At 44.0% G+C, this 25,833-nt stretch overlaps 2 protein-coding genes across 9 annotated transcripts in view; one reads left to right on the top strand and one right to left on the bottom strand.

The window, feature by feature from the left end:
* HOOK3 (hook microtubule tethering protein 3) overlaps nt 1–6,542 on the bottom strand; it is a 137,476-nt gene extending 130,934 nt beyond the window's left edge. For 2 of the 4 annotated variants that reach the window (XM_073018060.1, XM_073018059.1), the window contains exon 1: nt 6,293–6,542. In XM_073018060.1, coding sequence (XP_072874161.1) covers nt 6,293–6,349 — 57 coding nt within the window. In that variant the 5' untranslated portion in view covers nt 6,350–6,542. Of the gene's footprint in view, nt 1–5,900; nt 6,179–6,292 lie in introns of those variants that run through there. The other 2 variants (XM_007962356.3, XM_073018061.1) reach the window with 2 other exon arrangements.
* Nucleotides 6,543–6,776: 234 nt separating this feature from the next.
* The window catches only part of RNF170 (ring finger protein 170), a 46,615-nt gene continuing 27,558 nt past the window's right edge, over nt 6,777–25,833 (top strand). Inside the window, exons 1-3 of one of the 5 annotated variants that reach the window (XM_007962350.3) lie at nt 6,874–6,983; nt 12,555–12,742; nt 16,422–16,565. In XM_007962350.3, coding sequence (XP_007960541.1) covers nt 16,429–16,565 — 137 coding nt within the window. In that variant the 5' untranslated portion in view covers nt 6,874–6,983; nt 12,555–12,742; nt 16,422–16,428. Of the gene's footprint in view, nt 6,984–7,214; nt 12,743–14,762; nt 14,839–16,421; nt 16,566–25,833 lie in introns of those variants that run through there. The other 4 variants (XM_037983522.2, XM_037983523.2, XM_037983524.2 and 1 more) reach the window with 4 other exon arrangements.

Raw genomic sequence — 25,833 nt, 5'->3', positions numbered from 1 at the left:
CCCAGCTACTCGGGAGGCTGAGGCAGGAGAATGGCGTGAGCCCGGGAGGCGGAGCTTACAGTGGGCTGAGATCGCCCCACTGCACTCCAACCTGGGCGACAGGGCAAGACCCCGTCTCAAAATAAATAAATAAATAAATAAGACAACTATTAACAGTACAGTCAGTAGCTTCTTCATATATAATACAGGAGAGTCTTGCAGGTAGAGACAGTTATGGTGGTAGAGGCCCAGGGAATTATCTTAAAGATCCTCATAATAAGTTTTTACTTAAGTGTCTATTTGGAAAGGTGGTAAGAGGATCCTTCCAAGCTACCCTGACACAAACCTAATACCTGGTAGAGGTGCAATAAATGATTAGTAAATGAATAAATGAAACAAATAAACACCATCTGCAGGAACTGATTTTGAATTTTACTCCATACTATCTCCAGCTGCCTGCTCACTAGTAAAAGAAATAAGCACTTAAAAGAAATAAGCACTTGCTTTCATTTTATAGTTGCTAAGTCTATGACCCATTTTCAAAAAAAAAAACACACCAATCTCTTTCTTGTAGGTTTGTTTAGAAGGAAAACAGGGACAGCAGTGAGGACCATGTCTCATTCTTCTCTTTATCACTGACCTCAGCACAATGCCTGATACCAACAAGCCCTCAGTGAACGCCACTTTGAATGAAAGGAGCTAATTCTAATCCCTACTTTTGCCCTGTAAATTTGGACAGGATATTTCATCTCTCTCAATATCAGTTTTTCCATATAAAGAAAGATTGAGGAAAAAATAGCTTATAGAAGGGTGTGTTGCTTCAGAATGAAAGAAAGAATGAATGCCCATGAGGTATTTTGCAAAATCTAAAGCAATGGTCCCAAACCTGGGTGTGTAGGGGAATCATCTGGGAGATTTCCATTTTGAAAATACACATTTTGGCTGGGCATGGTGGCTTATATCTGTAATCCCAGCACTATGGGAGGTCAAAGATGGAGGATCACTTGAGTCCAGGAATTTGAGACCATGCTGAAAAACATGGCAAAACTGTGTCTCTACAAAAAATACAAAAATTAGCTGGGTGTGGTGCCTCATGCCTATAGTCTCTGCTATTTAGGAGGCTGAGGTGGAAGGATCACTTGAGCCTGGGGGGTCAGGACTGCAGTGAGCTGTGATTGCACCACTGCGCTCCAGCCTGGGCAATAGAGTGAGACCCTGTCTTAAAAGAGAGAGAGAGAAAAAAAATATACACATTTCTTGGCTCCCCCTACTGAATCAGAATCTGTGTGTAGGAAGCTGGGGATCTATTTTTAACAAGCTCATCAAATAATTCTTACACAGCTGGGCACTGGTTTGGCATTCAGAATCCTATGATCTAAAGTACTACTAAAGGGAAGGGATGCAAGATTGGAAACCAGACTCTGGCCAATCAGAAGCAGCAACTCAACAAACAGGTAATTCAAAAAAGCAAGTAACTTAGGTGTTAAGACTTGATCTGGGCCCGACGCGGTGGCTCATGCCTGCAATCCCAGAACTTTGGGAAGCCAAGGCTGGCAGATCTTCTGAGGTCAGGAGTTCGAGCCCAGCCTGGCCAACTTAGTGAAACCCGTCTCTACTAAAAAATTCAAAAATTAGCCAGGCGTGATGGTGCATGCCTGTAATCCCAGCCACCAGGGAGGCTGAGGCAGGAGAATTGCCTGAACCCAGGAGGTAGAGTTTGCAGTGAGCTGAGACTGTGCCACTGCACTCCAGCCTGGGCAACAGGGCAAGACTCCACCTCCAAAAAAAGAAGACTTGATCTGTTTTTTCTCTTGGGACTTAGGGAAAACTAAATTTTCATTTGTTTTTAAAACGTGGTTTTATTCAATTATTTTCTCTGTATTAGCCCTGGAGGTACATAGTTGCTCACAAGGGTCAGAGATGTCCACCTCTGCTGCAAGACCAAAGTGAAACAGATCCTAAAGAAAATTTATCCCCTACAGAGTTTATTTTTGGGGTGATGAAAATGTTCTTGGAACTAGTCATGATGACTGCACAATCTTGTGATCATACTAAAAACCAATAAAGTATACACTTCAAATGGATGAATTTTATGGTATGTAAACTGTACCTTAATTTTTAAGAATCTGTCACATACCAGTTCTCTGAGCGGACATCTATGGAGTATTTCAGGATAGCAATACAGTAAAACTGAAAGACAATTGCACCTAACTGCATTAAGGCATGAAACTTTCTACCTGAAGGGTTCTAATCTTTCTTTTAATTCCAAGAAGCTCTATTACCCACCACCCAACCTCTACCTCCCCCTCCCCAACAAAAGCATAAAAAGAGTAAAGCATGAGATCACCTGGAATTACTATCTCTAGAGTAATGGATAATTTTGCTCCAGAGGAGACATTTTTGGCTGTGAGTTGGGTGCTATTGTCATCTAGCTGGTTGAGGCAATGGGATGCTACTATTAAACATAACACATAGTGCAGTGCCCACAGCAAAGAACTGTCCAGTGCAAAATGTCAAATAATTTTCTAGAGTCATGGTTCTCAAAATGTGGTCCCTATATCACCAACAATGGCATCACCTGGGAACCTATTAGAAATGCAAAATCTCAGGCCCAGCCCAGACCTACAGAACTAGCAACTCTGGGCATCCGTGCTTTAGCAAGCTTTCCAGATGATGCAGATCAACACTAAAGCATGAGAATCTCTGAAGTTAGCAAACATAAAGTTAAATATCAACGCAATCAAAACACAGAGGTGAAGTTACAAAGTCACCTACAGTTAGTATAGAACAAAACCAGGATTTGAACCCAGGCTGCCTAATGTCAGAATCTGTATGTACTCTTAGGCTATACTATCTTTTAAAGTACTTTAACTTTTGTACAACAGTGACTTATTCTTCCATTAGAGGACAAAAGTTGTTGGCAGAATCGAGTTAGGCAGAGGCGGATGGAATGGGGGAGATACCACCATAATAATTATACCACCCTCAATTCTATACACTAGTATGCATTTTATAGGCTGCCAAATAAGTAATATGAAAACAATAAGAATATATTAATGTTGTTAGGTTACCCCAAAGTGTACTGAACCTATGTGATGACTTTTTTTTGGTCATAACTCGGTAACATCGAAGACTTCGTTTTTCAGTCTCTAAAACCTGGAAAAGTCCTATTTCTTCATTGAGATTCACATACAGTTCAAGAAATTAGGCTTGACAGGTGTAGCAGGCAGGGCAGATTTTGACTCACAGGGTGGAGAGGAGACACAGTGGAAATTTTCAAGCATGTCCTGCTGAACTTGCTTGCATAAACTTTGATTTGGAATTTAAGCTTAAGATGTTTCCCCTTGGTAGGATGATACTTAACTGTAACTCTCTTTCAACAAAAATTTGGAACTATATGGTTCTTGGGCCAGTAGGCTGTCTGATAAAAGGGCAATTTATCCACCATGTGAGGCAATGAGACGTTCCATTGAGTTCTGTATAGGTGACAGAATCATCCCTTTAAGTGCTTGAGCTTTTATTACCGTAGCCATTTCTAGAGGAATAATTTCTAAAATGTACTATATACATCTGTCCAATCTCAAACTAAATGCTATGTAGTGAAAACAAACTTTTATCTGATACTCAGGAATATAATTATGATCTTCAAAAATTGAACATGGAGGCTCTAAAAGTACATAAGGCTGTCATCCCAAAGACGGAATCACTCAGCTCTTGGATCTTGTCTGTCTCTGACAGTTGTCTGCATTTTGCTGAGTGTCAGTCACCTTCTAGCTTACTGTGTGAGAGCAAAACCCCCCACACAACCAAATTGACTAGAAGTTGACATAAAATCAAGAAAATTAATCTAAATGAGTCTTTTCTTTGGAGTGTACATTTTTGCTTGCAGTTGGTTTTAGAATTGTACTTAGCATTAATCTGGCTTACAGATAGGAGGGGTGATATTATACATTTAAATGTCATCAAACATTGCTCATTGAAACATTTATTCTGCTTTTTATAATGACAGCTAAAAGAAAACAAACCCAGCATTTAAACTCTATTTTGAAACGTGTTTTAAAGTGTTTCCAAATCTTAGAACTGTACATCTTCAAGAACACTGCCCTCCAGTTTTGTCACTGATAATCTCTAATCTTATCCAGAAATTTTCATTGATGAGTTTCCAGTGACATTTCAAAAAGACTATTCTACGATACCACACTCCCTGACCTCTCTACAGCTGATAATGTGGATTACCCGTTTTCTTGACATTTTAGGAGATTCTAAATAGATTCTCTCATGTTGTCAGGTTCTGTCAGTAGCCCTTCAAACTTCTAAGATTTTTCTTCTATATTTTTATCAGCATTTCTCACTTAAATAAACGCAATTACTACGTACCATATTTTGTGGATGCCATTCAAATACAGACGGTCCCCAGCTTAGGATGGTTTAACTTGAGACTTTTCAACTTTACAATGATGCAAGAGATACACATTCAGTAGAAACCATACTCTGAGTGCCCATACAGCCATTATATTTTTCATTTTCAGTACAATGCTTAATAAAGTGCATCAGATATTCAACACTTTATTATAAAATACGTTTTGTGGTAGATATTTTGCCCAACTGTAGGCTAAGGTAAGTGTTCTGAGCACGTTTAAGGTAGGCCAGTCTAGGCTACGGTGTTTGGACGGTTAGGCGTATGAAATGCATTTTCAACTTACAGTATTTTCAACTTATGATGGGTTTACCGGGATGTAACCCCATTGCAAGTTAAGGAGCCTCTGTACACCTCTTTATTTCCATGTCTTTCCCCCCCTCCCAGATTTTAAACAATGTAGCCCTACTTAGATTCAATTAGCTTCATCTTTGCTTTCTTGCTTCTTTTTCTAGCACAAAGGGAAGCACTACTTGCACACTCAAAAACTTAAATCTTAAGTTTCTCAGCATTCTGTTTACAGATGTACAGATTATGCCAAATCTATTCCTTCCACAATATCAAAGAATTTAATAATTCTTTCCCCTCTCTCTCCCCTGCCTAGTCAAACCTCGGCCACATTACGCAACTTTACCAGTTTTCCTCTCTTCTGAAATACAGCAGTCAATGCCATCTCCTTGCCTGGAGGCAGAACTCATCAGAAGTGTAAGCTGCACGCTAACTACATATTGCTGCTAACGATCTAAAATCCCCTAAATGGTCTGATATGCAACTGGCTACGCAAGCTCCACCAAGTCTATGTTTCAGGGACAGAAATTGATTCGTGACGTAGCCAAATTATAAAAACCTCAGACTATTTTTACTAATTTTTTTAACAACCAACGTAAGGCAATACTTCTCCAGTCTTTCCAGCAAAGTGCCTTGCACAGGATCGTGACGTCTACACTCCAAGGATCCTGACTCGTAACCCAAGACACTGCTAAGCAGAATTTCTCTCACATCCGTATTTTACCTTTAAAAGTAATACAAATGCTGTAGTCGCCTCCATAAACACATCCGTAAACATTTAATTAACATTCTCAGCAATGAGTGAAACGGAGGCTCCCGAAGGCAGCGCAAGGTCCGCCCCGGCTCTGCGCATCCCTCTCCCTCCCCGGCCGACGCCGCGGCAAGAACGACTAGAACCCGGGCGTCGGTTCCCCGGCCGCGTCCTGAAGACTCGGCTTCAGGAAGGCGCGGCCGCTGACGTGAGAGGTGAGTGTGTATTTACTTCAAAGTGTGAGAAATCTAAAACCGTTTAAGAATTCAAAATCAGAATCCCACACGCTGTCCCGCAAGGCCTTCGAGTTCCATTGTTGACGCCCAGACACCTCCAGAGTCCTTTAAACGTCTGCCCGACGCCTCTGACAGACGTCCGCCCCTCGCGCACTCCCATCCCCAGGGGCGCCTCGCATCGGAAACTGGGTCCCCGGGCGCCTCCCGCATTCTCCCCACGCTCCCTCACAGGTGCTATCAGTTCCCGGGCCGGGGCCGGGCCCGTCCTCCGCGAACGCTGCAACAAAGGCGAGGAGCCGCGGCGGGTCCCGGGCGCAGGGCAGTCAGGCTCGGCCGCCCCCGGAGCTCGGCGCAGCCCCAGCTGCGAGCAGCCGTGCGGATCCCAGAGTCGCCCGCCGCGTCCCCAGCCCAGCCCTGGCCGGGGTCCGCCCGGAGTAGCGACGCGTCAGGCCCGGCAAGTTTCTCTCGGACCCTGGGCCGAGCCTCCTCGCCCCGCCTGCCCCGGGCCCCGGATGTGACGGCACCTTCGCCCGCAGCGCTCGCCCCCCAGGCCGCGCGTGGAGGGTCCCGGTAGCTGGCGGGGGGAGGGGGTCTTCCCGCCAGCCCGCGGCCCCCACATACCCAAGTGAGGAGGCTCTCGCACAGCTCCGCCCGCTCCAGCGACTCTACGCTGAACATCTTCCCCGCCGCGGCCGGGCAGCGCCTCCCGCCTGGCCAGACACCGCCGCCGCTCGGTGGGGGGATCCGGGGGCCTGCGCAGCTGACTCGGCCTCAGGCCCGCCTGCTCCTCGGATTCAGCCGCCGACTCTCGCCCAGGGCTGGCAGCGGCTCCGCACCGTCACCCCCGGCGCCCCTCCTTCTCCTTTCAATCGGGACCGCGCGCCAACCGCGCGCGACTCCGGCCACGCCCGCCGGCCCGCGTCCCCGCCCCCGGCCGCCCACACCGCTCCTCCCCGGCGCCGCCGCCCTGGCTGGAGCCGCGGCCGAGGAGCCACTGCGCACGCTCGCGCCCCAGCCGACCCGCGCCGTCGCCGCCGCCGCCGCGCGCGCCCCCGCCACCAGCTCGCTGCGTGTCGCGGCGCGCGCGCGAACGAGCACGCGCCCCGCCCTGGAGGCTGCGGCGGCGGGTCCTCCTCCGCCGTCCGGTCGCGCCCTCGCGGAAGCTCGGCAGTGCGCGTGCGCCCGCACCCGCACTCCAAATTAGAAAGGGGACGTCTACTGGGTTGCCCGGGAGGGGTGGCGGGAGCGGTCCCGGAAATAATCTGTCCTCTGTCACCGGGAACTGGCGAGGTAGTTCCTTCGCGGTGGAGAGGTACGTCCGGCGCGCGGCGGCCACGCCCACCCTATCGGGGCCAGCGGAGCCGCGGACGGCGGGGCCTGGCCTTCTTGGGGTAGCTCTGGCCGCCGAGGCTCTGTGGGTCGGCGGGAATCGCCGCCTCCTCCCCCCGCCTCCTCCCCGCCCTCCTCTGGAAGCCCCAGAATCGCTCCGCGGCTGTCCGGAGTTGCCGGCGACAGTGGAGGGGCCGACGCGGAGAGCGGCTGTAGTGGGCTTGGCCGGCAGCGAGGACACCGCCGCTCCCTCTAGGGTCGCTCGGAGCGCGACCCTGAGAACTCTCCTTAATGCAGGAGGGGTGTGCGCCCGTTCGCCAATCCGTAAGGACCCCGGCCGACCCTGGGCCTGCGTTTCTCAGCGTTCGGAGTTGGCTTCGCTTAATGGCAAGGCGGATCGTTCTGGAGCTCCCGCCTCTTTAGAGGCACGATCTCTCTGCAGGGCTGCCGATAAATTTTTAACAGATATAGCATACGCAAAAAAGTGCATACGACATACACATTTAAAGAAGAATAAAACACCCAGATAAAAACGAAAAGGGCATTGCCGGCACCCCAGGAGTTTCTCACCCATACCCTGTGCTCCTTTCGGAGCCTGATTCTCTCAGCCTGATTAGTGTGATCTTTTCCTTACAGTTTTATCATCTGTGTGTGCATGCAATCTCGTTTTCCTTTGCCTGTTTTCGAACTTTTGCGGGTAGATCACAGTGTGTTGTTTTGTGGTTTTCAATCAGTATTAAATTGGTGTACTGTGTATCTATAGGTAATTTTCATTGTTGCCTAGTATTCCAGTGCGACTAGAACAGTGAATCCATTCTACTCTGGGTGGGCGTTTTGTTCAGACTGATGCTACTCAGAGCATGGCTGTAAACATTCTGGTGTACCTGGAACCTAGTGCAAATGTGTTGGAATATCCAGGACATGCGCCTTGGAGTCCTTAGAGAATTGTCGATGCAGACAGAGAGTATGCGTAACTACCAGCCAATGCGAGTTTTTATTTGGAGTGTGACAAAGCTAACTTCCCAGGACAGACTTTCACTTTGCTTTGTACTTCCTGGAACCCCTTTCCCCCACTTTTTTTTCCATTGAGAGTAGGTTTTCTCATTGAGCACTCAAAACTACCAAGACAAGGCCGGGCGCGGTGGCTCAAGCCTGTAATCCCAGCACTTTGGGAGGCCGAGACGGGCGGATCACGAGGTCAGGAGATCGAGACCATCCTGGCTAACCCCGTGAAACCCCGTCTCTACTAAAAAATACAAAAAAAAAACCTAGCCGGGCGAGGTGGCAGGCGCCTGTAGTCCCAGCTACTCGGGAGGCTGAGGCAGGAGAATGGCATAAACCCGGGAGGCAGAGCTTGCAGTGAGCTGAGATCCGGCCACTGCACTCCAGCCTGGGGGACAGAGCGAGACTCCGTCTCAAAAACAAAACAAAACAAAACAAAAAACTACCAAAACGGCATTGATTGGGGTTTTGTTGTTGTTGTTGTTGTTTTTTGAGAAAGGATCTTGTTCTGGAGTGCAGTGGCGCAATCTTGGTTCACTGCAACCTGCCTCCTGGGCTCAAATGATCTTCGTACCTCAGCCTCCCAAGTAGCTGGGACCACAGCTTCAGGCCACGATGCTCAGCTAATTTTCTTATTTTTTGTAGAGAGGGGGTCTCGCTATGTTGCCCAGGCTGGTCTCAAACTCCTGGGCTCAAGTAATCCGCCCGCCTTGGCCTCCCAAAAGTGCTGGGATCACAAGTGTGAGCCACCGAGCCTGAGCCAGCATTGAGTTTTTAAGGATGCCTTGCAGAGTACCACTTGATAGTTGATCCCTGATCCTTTAGCATTTTGTAAGTGTAAAAAAGAAAAAAAAACTTACCTGAAGTATTCTCAATGGTCTTTTTCTCAAACATTCTTCCCTACACCAAGGGCAGAGAAACCTTTAGAAATTACACATATGTGGCCGGGCGCGGTGGCTCGCCACTGTAATCCCAGCACTTTGGGAGGCCGAGGCCAGTGGATCACGAGGTCAAGAGATCCTGGCCAACATGGTGAAACCCTGTCTCTACTAAAAATACAAAAATTAGCTGGGCGTGGTGGCGGGCTTCTGTAGTCCCAGCTACTTGGGAGGCCGAGGCAGGAGAATCACTTGAACATGGGAGGCTGAGGTTGCAGTGATCCGAGATCGCGCCGCTGCACTCCATCCAGAGGACAGAGCAAGACTCTGTCTCAAGAGGAAAAAAAAAAAAGTTACACATGTGTATCTCGCCTGTCTTTGGTTCCTGTGTTGGTGCTTCTGGATATTTGTCAAACTAGAGTTCCTACATTCCTTATCAGGTTATTTCTATCGAATTTCTAGCACTTTTAAGTGACCTATAATCTTGTAGGCAAACAAATGAAGTCAGTGAGTATATGTCACATTGACTTACGCCGGACTCACATGCAGCTTGTCTTTAGATGGGCAGACAAGATGCTCGCCCTACTGGAGTGGCTGTGGCTGTGCTGTCCCGAGCACCCTTCCTCCAGTGGCCCGGGTTTTCAAGGCTTTGACACAATTGACCTAAAGCCTCCTTTTTCAAGCGTGGCTGCATATCCACAGTGCTTTTGTGCATGATGTTGCGTTGTTCTGGAGGTTTCATTTTGTAATTCCAGTTACCTTTGATGAAAGAAATTAGTAAAAACGTTTGGATGTGAGTAATTGCAGAAGCCATGTGGCTGTCAAGTTTCTAGATGAGCCTTAGGGTAAAAAGGCACTGAGATTCTCTCCTTTGTTCCAGGAAGTCCTGGAATTTCCTATTTTTCTCTTATTTTCTCTATGTGGTTTATTTTTTTCCTTCCCTGAAAGCTTTGGAAATGCCTGAGGAGAGGTGAGTTGAACTTGTCTTGGCTGTCTCTTACTCCGGTTAGTTGGAGGCTAGTTCTCACCCACAGCTGCTTATCGGATTAAAGAGGGCATATCCTGTGTGACAGTGCTCCAGATTGCATCCTGTCTTCCCAGGGAACACATACTTAGAACTGTGATTAAAGAGAGTTTGAGATGCTATGTGGAGCAGCTCTGGGGCAGGCATGGCTAGTTTTTATCGTAGTTCTGCTGAGTCCTTGGCAGTTGTTAATAATATTAACCAAAACACTGTAGCTTCCATTTACTGAGAGCCTATATGATGTGCCAAGCAGTATTCTAAATGCCTTACCTTCATTATCTCATTGTAAACTTCACAAGGCAAGGTACTTCCCCCCATACCGCCTGCCCCCAAAAAGAGTGGCAGTTTGATAAGGTTCAACCTAATGCCTTTTACATATGAGGAAGCTGCGACAGAGACTTTGCGTAAGTCCAGGGCTGTCTGACTCTGGAACTTGTGCTGCTTTGCTGTCTGAAGATACTGCTCAATAAGATGTAGCCAGCTGAGCAATAGCAAAGCCAGTTTCTTTGCAAACTTCTATCAGATATACTGCACAGTTTCCAAGATGGATGGGGTTCAGTTTTTGTGAATCTTAAACAGTTCAAAACCAAGTATTAGTAACTCTTCTTTTCATATTTTATAGGATACCATGAAATAGATTACATTCCATATTTTATGCATTTAATAACGTTGTTTTTGGGTTTAATGTAAATAACATTTAATGGCCACTACAACAGGTAAGACCCTGCTCACTACTAACAGGAATAAGATACGATGCCTGACTGAAAGGAGTTCATTATTTAAAAATGTATTTTTAATTTTTACGAATGTATAATAGTTGTACATATTTATGGGGTACCTGTGATGTTTTCATACAAATATATACAATGGGTAATTATCAAATCTGGGCAGTTTTTTGAGACAGGGTCTTGCTCTGTCACCCAGGCTGGAGTGCAGTGGTGTGATCTTGGCTCACTGCAACCTCTGCCTCCCAGGTTCAAGCAATTCTCGTTCCTCAGCCTCCCGAGTAGCTGGGATTACAGGCATGTGCCACCACATCTGACTAATTTTTGTATTTTTAGTAAAGATGGGGCTTCACCAAGTTGGCCAGGCTGGTCTCAAACTCCTGGCTTCAAGTGATCCACCCACTTTGGCATCCCAAAATGCTGTGATTACAGGCATGAGCCACTGCACTGGCCTGAATGTCCAAATAATGTGAAAAAATAAAATAAATAAATCCAGTAAGATGTCACTTTATATGCTTGGAACTAAGTGCTTAACATTCTGTGATTAATAATAAATTTTGAAGGTGAAGCAATTGAGCACAGTATCTACATATTCTAAAACTAAACTATAGTCACTTGTAGATTCTGTAAATATTTGGCACCAATAAACATTTTTGGCTGGGCGTGCTACTTCACGCCTGTAATCCTAGTACTTTGGGAGACCTAGGTGGGCAAATTCCTTGACCCCAGGAGTTCGAGACCAGCTTGGGCAAGATAGTGAAATTCGTCTCTACAAAAAATAAAAAAATTTTAGCTGAGCTTAGTGGCGCACGCCTATAGTCACAGTAGGAAGATTGATTGAGCCTGGGAGGTCGAGGCTGCAGTGAGCCAAGGGTGCGCCACTGCACTCCAGCCTAGGTGACAGAACAAGACCCTGTCTCAAGAAATAAATTTTAAAAATTAATTTATAAACATTAATTTGAGCAATATCTTTTTCAAAAAGGAAGTTCATGGTGTAGTGAGAGTGTTTAGCAGTTGACATGCCAGTCATGCCACTTACGTCAATGTAGGTGCCTCCGGAGTAGGCACCGTCAGGAAACTGAGCGACTGGGTGGTAGATGAGAATGGTCACTGACCGGACATTGAAGCTCAATTTGCATATCAAGAGAGGAAGCAAGTATTGGCTTTATTTTTCTTGTTAAAGTAATTCATACTTGAAAGAATTGAAACTGAAACTGTGTCCTAGGGAGGGTGTTGGTCTGACTTTGCCAGTCCAGCTGCTCTCTGATAACCACTCTAATGTTAGCTTTGATCTGGCCTTTTCTCTATTCTGAAACTCTGAATCAGAGAAATTTAGCAGTAGAAGGAAGTGAAGAAATCAAGTCACAGTTGTTAAGCTAAAATAATTTAAAAGGTCAAAATTGAGTTTAAAGAGAGTTTAAGTGTAAAGGTTGAGGACAGGCCACCTGGGAAAGGACAGATTTAAAAGCATGGAAGTCAGTGCTCTTAGGTATAGACATTTGGGATTGTTTATAGAGACAAAATTCTATAACAGAATTTTAATATCTTAATGTAAGGCTTAATGTACAGTTATAATGATCTGATTAGTCAAGGTGTCTTTTTTAGGGGAGAAAGAGTGTAACTGTCATGAGATCCCTGTTTGGGGCACCATCTGGTCTGAGTTCCATACAGGACAATAAAAGAGGCAGTTAATCTGTAATAAAGATCAGCAGTTAGAAGGAGGAGATCTGGTCTCTTTTAAAAAAAAGACTTAGTCTTTTCTTAGTTGTTTATAGAACAAGAACAATCAGGAAGAGTTAAGCTAAAAATCTAAGAAACAGAATTGTAAACCTGTTACGTGACCCAGATCATAGTCACATCTCTCTCAAGGCTTAAGGCGTTTTAGAGGTTCTAACAACTTTTAAATTTTATTTACTTTTACACAGTTGTTGTGACAATTGGAACTAAAATTCAGGGCTCTTCATGTCCAAGCAACAACTGCTTGGGCTTCAGTTTACAGCCTGTATGGTTGGACAGAATCAGCAGCACTGTTTAGTTCCGGATAATCACTGACTGAACAACAAAAGTTGGAGAACAGAAGTCCTCGATTTTGGAATTCATTTTCAGGACTGAGGTATATGTCATCTCCCCAAGTAGGAAATTTTGTTTCCTGTTTCTCTTCTGGAGTTTTAAATCAGACCATCCTCTTTCCAAACTGAAGTGATGGTACAATACCTCATTTTTAGGCACTAGCACCTACAGTTGCTTTTTTACTTCAATTTTATGAGAAACTATGGCAGAAGTTGTGCTATGTAAGCCCCCAACAAGCAGGTCAAACGGCATTAGTAGATCTCCATTTGACAGCCTGGCTTTTGTTGGGATTTCCATGGGACAAGAAAATGCGGTGCCCTTCTCTTTTCCTCTCAACACTGCTGGGAATATCTGCTCTCAAATGATGCAAATGAAATAATATGGCCATGCAATACTTGAATATCCTGGATCTCTGAGCTCTTGGAAATGTACATGAAGCAATATTTTAAGAGTATAATCGCAGGCCAGGCACGGTGGCTCACACCTGTAATCCCAGCACTTTGGGAAGCTGAGGTGGGTGGATCACCAGGTCAGGAGATCGAGACCATCCTGGCTAACACGGTGAAACCCCGTCTCTACTAAAAATAGAAAAAATTAGCCAGGCATGTTGGCCGGCGCCTGTAGTCCCAGCTACTCGGGAGGCTAAGGCAGGAGAACCCAGAAGGCGGAGCTTGCAGTAAGCTGAGATCGCGTCACTGCCCTCCAGCCTGGGCACAAAGCAAGACTGGTCTCAAAAAAAAAAAAAAGCATAATCGCATAGTAGTCAAATATAATATATATTATATGTATATGTTGTATAGTGTAATTTATTTGCATTACCATTGATCGCACCTTGAAGGACACAGAAACAAATGTAATGCATTTTTTAAGTACAAAATAATAAACTGCCTAAATGTATAGCATAGGAAAAAATGTGAGTAGGAATAATTACAGTGCGTTTGTTTATAGACTTAACTTACAAAGCACTTTCACCTCTGTTAATTTTTTTTTTTTTTTTGAGATGGAGTCTCGCTCGGTCGCCCAGGCTGAAGTGCAGTGGCGCGATCTCCACTCACAGCAAGCTCCGCCTCCCGGGTTCACGCCATTCTCCTGCCTCAGCCTCTCGAGCAGCTGGGACTACAAGTGCCCGCCACCACACCCGGCTATTTCTTGTATTTTTAGTACAGACAGGGTTTCACCGTATTAGCCAGGATGGTCTCGATCTCCTGACCTCGTGATCCGCCCGCCTGGGCTTCCCAAAGTGCTGGGATTTCAGGCGTGAGCCACCTTGCCCAGTCTGTTAATTTGTTTTAACCTTCATAGCTCTGTGGGATAATTAGAGGTTGGAAATCTTGACACGGGGGATAACATTTGGGTTATCTTTGAGCAGATGCAAGTAGTTCTCACTGCCCTTCGGACTTTTGAAACAGCTATAGCATCTCTAATTTTAAAAGAGGAAACCTGATGAAATAAAAATCTAAATTGACTCCATGTCCCACCTCTAGCTTATTTGAGGCTCTTCAGTTCAATTGGCAGCTCATTTAACTGTTCTTTTGAATAAAAATACTGCAATTAGAGCTCTTTCTGTGGGTTTCTTGGTGTGCCCCTTCGTAATGGCTATTTGAAACCAGTCATTAAAAGTTCCATGTATCAGGCGATTACTCCGTGTAAAGCTGATGAAAGCTGCCTTTCATCTGTTTGCGTAGGTTTCTTCCAGGAGCGATAATTTTCTTACTAGCAGCCAGTTCAGATTATTTTCAAAGGTGTTGAGACGTCTATACTCAAAATACCTGATTAGTGATGATATTGAATAAAACTTATTTCAGCTCATTAAGTTACATAAATGCAGAACTTTATTTTAATTATTCATATATATTTAATTGAATATTTCCTTAATTTCTCTTTAGGTGTATTATAAGACTTTGACACTTCCTGTTTTGTCTGAAAAAAATGTGAATTACCTGTGATATTTGGACTCCAGTGTGATTGGGCTATCTCCCCTCATACCTATAGAATTGGGTACTACCATTTTTCTCTAGAGTATGGGAAGGAAAGTTTCTTATCCTCCCTTTTCTCTTCATAAGGAAATGCAGCATCAGAGTGATTCTATATTCCAAGCAGTTCAAAGAATTCTGAACCATAAGCTGAGCTTAGTTTCAGGTGGGCAAATAGTTTTTCAAGCACCAGAATTTTCATTATTTCAAGTAGTTTTAGTATAACTATAAATGTTCTATAGCCTAAATGTCTTTTACTTTTCAAATTACTAACACTGTAAGTATGGTAAGTCACTTTTATTTAAACAAATATCGGCCGGGCGCGGTGGCTCAAGCCTGTAATCCCAGCACTTTGTGAGGCCGAGACGGGCGGATCATGCAGTCAGGAGATCGAGACCATCCTGGCTAACCCAGTGAAACTCCGTCTCTACTAAAAAAATACAAAAAACTAGCAGGGCGAGGTGGCGGGCGCCTGTAGTCCCAGCTACTCGGGTGGCTGAGGCAGGAGAATGGCGTAAACCCGGGAGGCGGAGCTTGCAGTGAGCTGAGATCCGGCCACTGCACTCCAGCCCGGGAGACAGAGCGAGACTCCGTCTCAAAAAAATAAAAAATAAAAATAAACAAATATCTGTTAGGTCCTATTATGTACAGGGTATATGCTAGAGAATATGAGAATGCTTACAGAAGACTATATTTTCTTTCCTGTCAATACATGGGAAATGCCACAAGACATACACATGCTGTGAGGGGGAAGAGGGATCTGATCTATGTAGAGAATTTATTTGCTATTCAGGAATAAGAAAAGAGCAGTTGGACAAGAATGGCTTTTATTTATTTATTGTTTTTGGCGGGGAGGGGGACAGGGTCTTGCTCTGTCTCCCAGGCTGGAGTGCAGTGGCGCTATCTGGGCCTCACTGCAACCTCCGCCTCCCAGGTTCAAGCGATTCTCCTTCCTTAGCGTCCAGAGTAGCTGAGATTACAGGCGCACGTCACCCGGCTAAATTTTGTATTTTTAGTAAAGACGGGGTTTCACCATGTTGGCCAGGCTGGGCTCGAATTTCTGACCTCAAGTGATCCACCTGCCTTGGCCTCCCATAGTGCTGGGATTACAGGCGTGAGCCACCGCATCCGGTCCAAGAATGGATTTTTTTTAAAAGGGGTTAAGCTTGAAGAGGAAAAAACATTTTTAAAAACTACATAAATAAATGATAAATTATAGTAATTGTTTTCTTTAAAAGAAATAGAATTTGACTGGGTGCAGTGGCTCATGCCTGTAATCCCAGCACTTTGGGAGGCCGAGGCGGGTGGATCACGAGGTCAGGTGATTGAGACCATCCTGGCTAACATGGTGAAACCCCATCTCTACTAAAATACAAAAAATTATCCAGGCAAAGTGGTGCACGCCTGTAGTCCCAGCTACTTGGGAGGCTGAGGCAGGGGAATTGCTTGAACCCGGGAGGCAGAGGTTGCAGTGAGCTGAGATCCATACCACTGCACTCCAGCCTGGCAACAGAGCAAGACTCCATTAAAAAAAAAAAAGAAAGAAAGAAAGAAAAGAAAAAGAAATAGAATATTGTACTCCACAAAATAATGTGTCTGGCAAATTTTAAAGAACTCAATGTGTACTTAATTGCAGCCTATCAGAAACTAAATATGTTAGAAGTCAGTTATATTTACATTGTTTTTATTAGTATATTCCATTTTCACTGTGTCATTTGTAACTCTCATCTTGTTTCTTCTATATTTTAGACCTGGAATGGCCAAATATCAAGGTGAAGTTCAAAGTTTGAAACTGGATGATGATTCAGTTATAGAAGGAGTAAGCGACCAAGTACTTGTGGCAGTTGTGGTCAGTTTCGCTTTGATTGCTACCCTGGTATATGCACTTTTCAGGTAAGACTAAGGACAAAAGAATTGAATACATTTGCAAGGATTGCTGACTTTTTGACCCCTAATAATGTATAATACTTAATATGAAAAGCAAGTAACAGAGCTCAGTGATTGTAGATGTTTACTAAGGTATGTTATTTTCCACAGAGCTTTGAATCTAACACATATATTTTTCTGTCATCAGCTGTCTTACCAGATAATAATTAAATTCATCATCCACATTTTGAATAAAATATTAGTATTTTCTATTGGTGTATGGCAATTAAAAAAACTTTAATTTTCATAATTAAATCCATCAACTTGTAGGTGATATAGATAATAAGTACAAAATACCTTGTTTTAAATGGAAAAATTAAGGCAAAAAAAGACTTGTATAGTAAAAAGGGAACTAATGTTAGAATTAATTTAATTTTTTAACTTATTTATTTATTTATTTATTTTTTGAAACAGAGTCTCACTATGTCGCCCAGGCTGGAGTGCATGGCACTATCTCAGCTCACTACGACCTCCACCTCCTGAGTTTAAGCGATTCTCTTGCCTCAGCCTCCCAAATAGCTGGGATTATAGGCACACACCACCACACCTGGCTAATTTTTTTTTTTTTTTTTTTTTTTTTTTTTGAGAGAGTTTTGCTCTTGTTGCCCAGGCTGGAGTGCAATGGCACTATCTCAGCTCATTGCAACCTCTGCCTCTGGGGTTCAAGCAATTCTCCTGCCTCAGCCTCCTGAGTAGCTGGGATTACAGGCATGCGCCGCCATGCCTGGCTAATTTTGTATTTTCAGTAGACATGGGGTTTCTCCATGTTGATCAGGCTGGTCTCGAACTCCCAACGTGAGGTGATCCACCTGCCTCACCCTCCCAAAGTGCTGGGATTACAGGCATGAGCCACTGCACCTGGCCCTAATTTTTTCATACTTTTTGTAGAGACAGGGTTTTGCTAGGTTGACCAGACTGGTCTCAAACCCTTACCTCAAGTGATCCACCTGACTCCGCCTCCCAAAGTGCTGGGATTACAGTCATGAGCCACTATGCCCAGCCTATTTATTTATTTTAGAGATAGGGTCTCGCCGCATTGCCCCAGTTGGACTTGAACTCCTGGACTCAAGGAGTCCTCCCATCCCAGCTTCCCAGGTTGCTGGGACTACAGGTATGCACCACTGCACCTGATTCTAAAATTAATTTAGGCTGGATGTGGTGGCTCATGCCTGTAATCCCAGCACTTTGGGAGGCTGAGGCAGGCGGATCACCTGAGGTCAGGTGTTTGAGACCAGCCTGGCCAATATGGTAAAACCCTCGTCTCTACTAAAAATACAAAAATTAGCTGGGCATGGTGGCAGTTGCCTATAATCCCAGCTACTTGGGAGATTGAGGCATGAGAATCACTTGAACTCGGGAGGCAGAGGTTGCAGTGAGCCAAGACCGCTCCAGTGCACTCCAGCCTGGGCAACAAACTGAAACTCTGCCTCAAAAAAAAAATTAAATTAATTTAAATTGACTATTATAGAATCAAGAACAATATTTAAAAGGCTTAGCTATCTGTCTACCAGTATGTAGAAACTAGATAATAAAGTAGAAATTTAAGAGTTAATACATGAAGATAAGTTAAATTTTGTATGAATTATAGAAAATAAATTTTTAAAATTATAAAATAGAAAAATGATTAATTCTAAAAATTACAAGTGTATTTCCTGTATAAATTATAGAAAGAATTATTAAACAAAATATGAAAACTTAAAAAAATGGTGATTAATTTACTTTTTTACCTCTGTATTGATAGTCTCTTTTTAGGGTAACATTATCTTGATTACAATAGGGTATTTTATAGAGTGATAATCCAGAGTGATTGATACTAGTGATACACTGTGCATATCGTGGGGGAAATAATGACTAGATGATAGCAGAGTTAAGTGAATTCCACCAAGCAGGTTGTTCTTAGGATTCATGACTAATGTTTTAATATACACCAAATAGAAGAATATTGTATATTGCTGCAGGGCTCTGTCCTTGGGCCTTTTCTATTATTATTATTATTTTTTTGAAACCCGGTTTCACTCTGTAGCCCAGGCTGGAGTACAGTGGTGGTATCACACCTAGCTGCAGCCTGGACTTCCCATGTGCAGGCGATCCTCCCACCTCAGCCTCCTGAGTAGCTGGGACTACAGGTGCACATCAGCATGTGCAGCTAATTTTTTTGTATTATTATTATTATTATGTTTTGGTCAGATGGGTTTTTGCCATGTTGCCCAGGCTCATCTCTAACTCCTGGGCTTAGGCAATCCACCTGCCTCAGCCTCCCAAAGTGCTAGGATTACAGGTGTGAGCCACTAATTGTCATTTGGGAGGGATAGCTAACATTGGTATAACAGAATTAAGATTCAGAAATAGTCAAGCCATGTATCTATGGCAACTGACCTTTGACAAGGGTGCCAGGACCACTCAGTGGGCAAAGGTTTCAACAAATAGTGCTAGGACAATTGGGTAGCCACATTCAAAAGATTAAAATTGGACCACACCACACCAGATTAACTCAACAATCTAAATATCAGAGCTAAATGTAGGGGTAAATCATTATGACTAAATTTAGCAAAGGATCTTAGATATGATAACAAAAGCATGAGCAATAAAAGAAAAAGTAGACAAACCAGACTTCATCAAAATTAAGGTATTTGGACAGGTACAGTGGCTCATGACAGGTACAGTGGCTCATGCCTGTAATCCCAGCACTTTGGGAGGATCACTTGAGCCCAGGAGTTGAAGACCAGCCTGGGCGACAGAGTGAGACCCTGGGTCTCACTCTGTCGCCCAGGCTGGTGTGTAGTGACTGGATCTCGGCTCACTGCAACCTCCACCTCCCAGGTTCAAGCGATTCTCCTGCCTCAGCCTCCCGAGTAGCTGGGATTACAAGCACCAGCCACCGCACCCAGCTAATTTCATATTTTAATAGAGATGGGGTTTCACCATGTTAGCCAGGTTGGTCTTGAACTCCTGACCTCAGTTGATCCACCCACTTCGGCCTCCCAAAGTCGGGGTTACAGGCGTGAGCCACCATGCCCAGCCTACCAAAAATTTTAAAATTAGGCGGGTGTGGTGGTGCACCTTGTAGTCTCAGCTACTTGGAGGCTGAGATGGCAAGATCACTTAAGCCTGGGAAGTCAAGTCTGCAGTGAGCTATGATCACACCACTGCATTTCAGCCTGGGCAACAGAATAAGACCCTGTCTCAGAAAAAAACAAAACAAAAAAATAAAAATACATGCAAAGGACCTATATAGACATTTTTCAAAAGAAGACATACAAATGGCCAAAAGGTTTATGAAAAAATGCTCAACATTACTAATCACCAGGGAAATGCAAATTAAAACCACAATGAGAAAAAACCTTATATCTTTTAGGATGGCCGTTATCAAAAAGATGAAAACAATAAAGATGAAAGAAGCATTGGCATGGGTGTGGAGCAAAGGGAACTGTGGTGCACTTTTTTGGGGAGTATAAAATGGCACAGTTGTTGTGGAAAACAGTATGAAGGTTCCTCAAAAAGTTGAAAATGGACTACCATATGATCCAGCAATCACACTTTAGGGTAGTATATATCAAAAGGAAATTACATCAGTATGTTGAAAAGATATCTGTGCTGCCATGTTCATTGCAGCATTATTTACAATAGCTGAAATATGGAATCAAGTTAGGTGTTCACCAGTGAATGAATGAAGAAAATGTGATGTAAGTATATAGATCTCTCTGTATACACAATGGAATGCTTTTCAGCCCCTAAGAAGGAAGGAAATTCTGCCATTTTCAACAACATGGATGCACCTGGAGGACATGATGTTCACTGAAATAAGGCACAGAAAGACAAATACTGAACAGTCTCACTTAACTGTAAAATATGAAACATTTGAATTCACAGAAGCAGAGAGCGGAATGGTGGCTGTCAGCGGATGGAAAGATGTTAGTCAAACAGTGCAAAGTTTCAGTTACACATATGCATTTTTAAAAAGAGAGGCAGGGCACGATGGCTCACGCCTGTAATTCCAGCACTTTGGGAGGCTGAGGCAGGCGGATCACCTGAGGTCAGGAGTTCAAGACCAGCCTGGCCAACATGGTGACTCTGTCTCTACTAAAAATATGAAAATTAGTCAGGTGTGGTGTCATATGCCTGTAGTCCCAGCTACTCGGGAGGCTGAGGCTGGAGAACTGCTTGAACCCAGGAGGCGGAGGTTGCCGTGAGCCCAGATCGTACCACTGCACTCCAGCCTGGGCAGCGACAAGACCAAAACTCCCATCTTTTGTTTTGTTTTGTTTTGTTTTTTGAGACGGAGTCTCGCCCTTTTGCCCAGGCTGGAGTGCAGTGGCGCGATCTCAACTCACTGCCAGTTCCGCTTCCTGGGTTTAGGCCATTCTACTGCCTCAGCCTCCCGTGTAGCTGGGACTGCAGGCACCCGCCACCATGCCCAGCTAATGTTTTGTATTTTCAATACAGACGGGGTTTCACCGTGTTAACCAGGAGGGTCTCAATCTCCTGACCTCGTGATCCACCCGCCTCGGCCTCCCAAAGTGCTGAGATTACAGATGTGAGCCACCGCGCCTGGCCCAAAACTCCATCTTAAAAAAAAAGAAAAAAAGAAAAAGATCACAAAACCTTAAGTAACCTATTATGTTTAAAATTATATTTATAAGACTATTTTTTTTTTTTTTAATTTTGAGACGGAGTCTGGCTCTGTAGACCAGGATGGAGTGCAGTGGAGCAATCTCGGCTCACTGCAAGCTCCGCCTCCTGAATTCAGGCCATTCTCCTGCCTCAGCCTCCCGAGTAGCTGGGGCTACAGGCGCTCGCCACCACCCCCGGCTAATTTTTTTGTATTTTTAGTAGAGACGGGGTTTCACCGTGTTTGCCAGGATGGTCTCAATCTCCTGACCTTGTGATCCACCCACCTTGCCTTGGCCTTCCAAAGTGCTGGGATTACAGGCATGAGCCACCGCACCCGGCCAAGACTAATTTTATTTTAAATATTTTTCTATTATCTTCTGATAATAGAAATAAAAATATTCTCTACTATGAATATTTATTATTTGCATAATAAAAGGGTTTTTTCCACATCGCCAGACTAGAATGATGTGAAGCCCAAACTAAAAAGTTTCCATTTTTGCCAGCACAGTGGCTCATACCTGTAATCCCAGCACTTTGGGAGGCTGAGGCAGGTGGATCCCCTGAGGTCAGGAGTTCGAGACCAGCCTGGCCGACATGATGAAATCCCCTCTCTACTCAAAATACAATAATTAGCCAGGTGTGGTGGTGGGTGCCTGTAATCCCAGCTACCCAGGAGGCTGAGGCAGGAGAATTGCTTGAACCCGGGAGGCAGAGGTTGCAGTGAGCTGAGATCGCACCACTGCACTCCAGCCTGGGCAACAAGCAAAACTCCATCTCAAAAAAAAAAAAAAAATTCATTTAATAAGGCAATTGTATATTGTAGATGCTGAAAACTGTATTGGCTACTTTTATAAAATTAATAGGTAAAGGTCAAATCTGCATTATGTTCAGTTTGGAACTAGCATTTTAAACTGGAAAACATTCAGGGGAGACTGTCAAAATAGGGAAAGCTGAGGAAACAAATCATAAAATGCTTGAAGGAAGGAGGGATGTCTAGCTTAGGGAAGGGACTCTTGGACAGTAAAACTGTCTTTGTGATGAGGGCTTGGTCTTGTTAAAGAATTAAAATTTTAATTTGTGCAGCAGCAATAGAAAAAGAAAAAAAATTAGAGCCAGGCTCAGTGGCTCACGCCTGTAATCCCAGCACTTTGGGAGGCTGAGGTGGATGGATCACTGGAGGTCAGGAGATCGAGACCAGCCTGACCAACATTGTGAAACCCCCGTCTCTACTAAAAATATAAAAATTAGCTGGGTGTGGTTGTGGGCGCCTATAACCCCAGCTACTCGGAGGCTGAGTCAGGAGAATCTCTTGAACCCGTGAGGCGGAGGTTGCTGTGAGCTAAGATCACGCTACTATATTCCAGCCTGGGTGACAAGAGCGAAACTCCATCTCAAAAAAGAAAAAAAGAATTAAATTTATTCTGCATGGTTTTATGGGCAGAACTGGGGCCACTGGGACAGTGAGTGGAGATAAATGATGAGATTTTCACTCAGCCTACAGTGACATCTTTTCAAGTTACATAATGTGCTCCCGATTACTTGGACATTGTCTTGAGGTAATCAGTGAAGTAATCGTGATTACTGAGGTAATCATGATGTGGGGAAGGGATGGCATGTGTAGTTTAAAATTCAGACAGGTCTTTTTTTTTTTTTTTTTTTTTGAGACAGAGTCTCACTCTGTCGCCTAGGCTGGAGTGCAGTCACACAATGTTGACTCACTGCAACCTCCACCTCCTGGGTTCAAGCGACTCTTCTGCCTCAGCCTCCTGAGTAGCTGGGACTATAGGCACACATCACCATGCCTGGCTAATTCAGACCATTTTTAAGTGTGTAATTCTGTGGCGTTAAGTACACTTCTATTGTTGTGTAACCATCACCACCGTCTACTTCTAGAACTTCCTCATCATCCCAAACTTTATTTTATTTTTTTATTTTTAAATTTTAGATTTCGGGGGTGTGTATGCAGGTCTTTTACATGGATATATTGCATAATGGTGAGTTTGGGCTTCTAGTGAACCCATCACCTAAATAGTGAACACTGTACTAAGGTAGTATTTCAACCCTCACCCTCTTTCAGTCTCCCCACTTTTGAAGTTCCTGATGTCTGTTATTTCCATCTTTATGTTTAGCTCCCACTTATAAGTTAGAACATGTTATTTTTCTTTCTTTTTTTTTTCTTCTTGAGACAGGTTCTCTCTCTGGCGCCCAGGCTGGAGTGCAGTGGCACAATCTTGTCTCACTGCAACCTTCACCCCCCAGGCTCAAATGATCCTCTCACCTCAGCCTCCCAAGTAGCTGAGACCACAGGCGCACACCACCATGGCCAGCTATTCTTTTGTATTTTTGGTAGAGACAAGGTTTTGCCATGTTGCTCAGACTGGTCTTGAACTCCTGGGCTCAAGCAATCCACCCACCTCAGCCTCCCAAATTTCTGGGATTACAGGTGTGAGCCACTGTGCCTGGCCTGACCATGTGGTGTTTAATCTTCCCTAACAGAAACTTTATGCCCATCTAAGTAACAACTACCATGGTTCAGCTCTGGGTAACCTGTGTTCTACTTTGTGTCTCCATTAATGAGCTGATTTTATGCACCTCATAAAGTAGAATCATACAGTATTTGTGCTTTTGTGTTTAACTTGTTTCACTTAGCATAATGTTTTCAAAGTTCATTTATGTTGTAACACGTATTAGAATTTCCTTCCTTTTTATTGATAAATAATATTTCATTGGGTATGGTGCTCACACCTGTAATCCTAGCACTTTGGGAGGCTGAGGTAGGAGGATTGCTTGGGCCCAGGAGTTGGAGACTAGCCTGGACAACAGAGCAAGACCTTGTCTCTAAAAAATATTAACATTTAAAATTTTTCATTGTATGTACGTACCATATTTAGTTTCTCCATTCATTTGTCAGTGGTCATTTGGGTTACTCCCACCTTTTGGCTGTTGTGAATAATGCTGTTAGGAACTCTGGTGTACAAGTGTCTGTTTGAGTCTATGTTTTCAACTGGAATTTCTGGGTCATAAAGTAATTTCTATGTTTAACATTTTAAGGAACCTCCAGACTGTTTCCCACAGCAACTGCCCTGCTTTATATTCCCACCAGCAAGGCACCATGGCAGTTTCTCTACGTCCTTGCCAACACTGTTATTTTCTATGTGTGTGTGTGTGTGTTTTAAATAATAACTATCCTTATAGGTATGAAGTGGTAACTCATTGTGGTTTTGATTTGTATTTCCCTACTGAGTAATTATGTTCAGCATCACTTCACATGGTTAGTGGCCATTCATCTGTCTGGTTTTTGAGGTTTCTTTTTGAGATAGGGTCTCACTCTGTTGCCCAGGCTAGAGTACAGTGGCGTGATTATGGCTCACTGCAGCCTCAAACTCCCAGGCTCAAGTGATCCTCCCACTTCAGCCTCCCAAGCTGGGACTATAGGTGTACATCACCATGCCCAACTAATTTTTGTATTTTTTGTAGAAACAGTGTTTCACCATGTTGCCCAGGCTGGTCTCAAACTCCTGGGCTCAAGCGATCTGCCCACCTTAGCCTCCCAAAGTGCGGAGGTTATAGGCATGAGCCACCGCTCCTGGCCCTAGTATTTGATTTTCTGTTTCTATATTAATTCACTTAGGAAAATCACCTGCAGCTGCATCCATGTTGCTGCAAAGGACATGATTTCTTTCCTTTTTATGGGTGCATAGTATTCTATGGTGTATATACACCACATTTTCTTTATCTAGTCCACAATTGATGGGCATCTAGGTTGAGTCCATGTCTTTGCTCCTGTAAATAGCAACACCAGAGTTTTGACCTGCTCTGTTTTCATCCTGGGCCAGTTCACTCCTCCTTAGGCAACCTGATGGTCCCCTGCTCCTGGGACGTCATCATATTGATGCCAAAGTTAGTGGGGACACCCAAGTGGCATATTGCATTACAGCTTAGAACTCCTGGGCTCAAACAATTTTCCTGCCTCAGCCTCCCGAGTAACTGGGACTACAGGTGTGCACCACCATACCTGGCAGTTTGTCTGTCTTCTGTGGAGAATTGACTATTGAAGACCATTGCCCGTTTTTGAATTGGGTTGTTTACTTTTTTGTTTTTGAGTTATGAGTTCTATATATATTCTGATATTATTATCAGATACAGTCACACCCCATAGATATTTCAGGTTTGGTTTCAGACCACTACAATAAAATGAATAAAGCGAGTCATATGAATTTTTTGGTTCCCTAGTGCATATAAAAGTTATGTTCATATTATATCATAGTCTTTGAAGTGTACAATAGCATTATGTCTAATAAACAATATACATACTTTAATTATAAAATACTTTATGGTTAAAAAATGCTAACAGTTATCTATCTGAACCTTCAGCAAGTCGTAATGTTTTTGCTGGTGGAGGGTCTTGACTCCATGTCAAGGCTGCTGACTGATCAGGGTGGTGGTTGCCAACAGTTGAGGTGGCTGTGGCAGTGTGTGTTTTTTTTTTTTTTGAGACAGAGTATCATTCTGTCGCCCAGGCTGGAGTGCAGTGGCATGATCTCAGCTCACTGCAGCCTTCACCTCCTGGGTTCACGCAATTCTCCTCCCTCAGCCTCCTGAGTAGCTGGGATTAAAGGCGTGC

Source organism: Chlorocebus sabaeus, chromosome 8, assembly GCF_047675955.1.
Source record: "Chlorocebus sabaeus isolate Y175 chromosome 8, mChlSab1.0.hap1, whole genome shotgun sequence".
Classification (NCBI taxonomy): Eukaryota; Metazoa; Chordata; class Mammalia; order Primates; family Cercopithecidae; genus Chlorocebus; species Chlorocebus sabaeus.
This window is presented reverse-complemented; position numbering and strand designations above follow the sequence as displayed.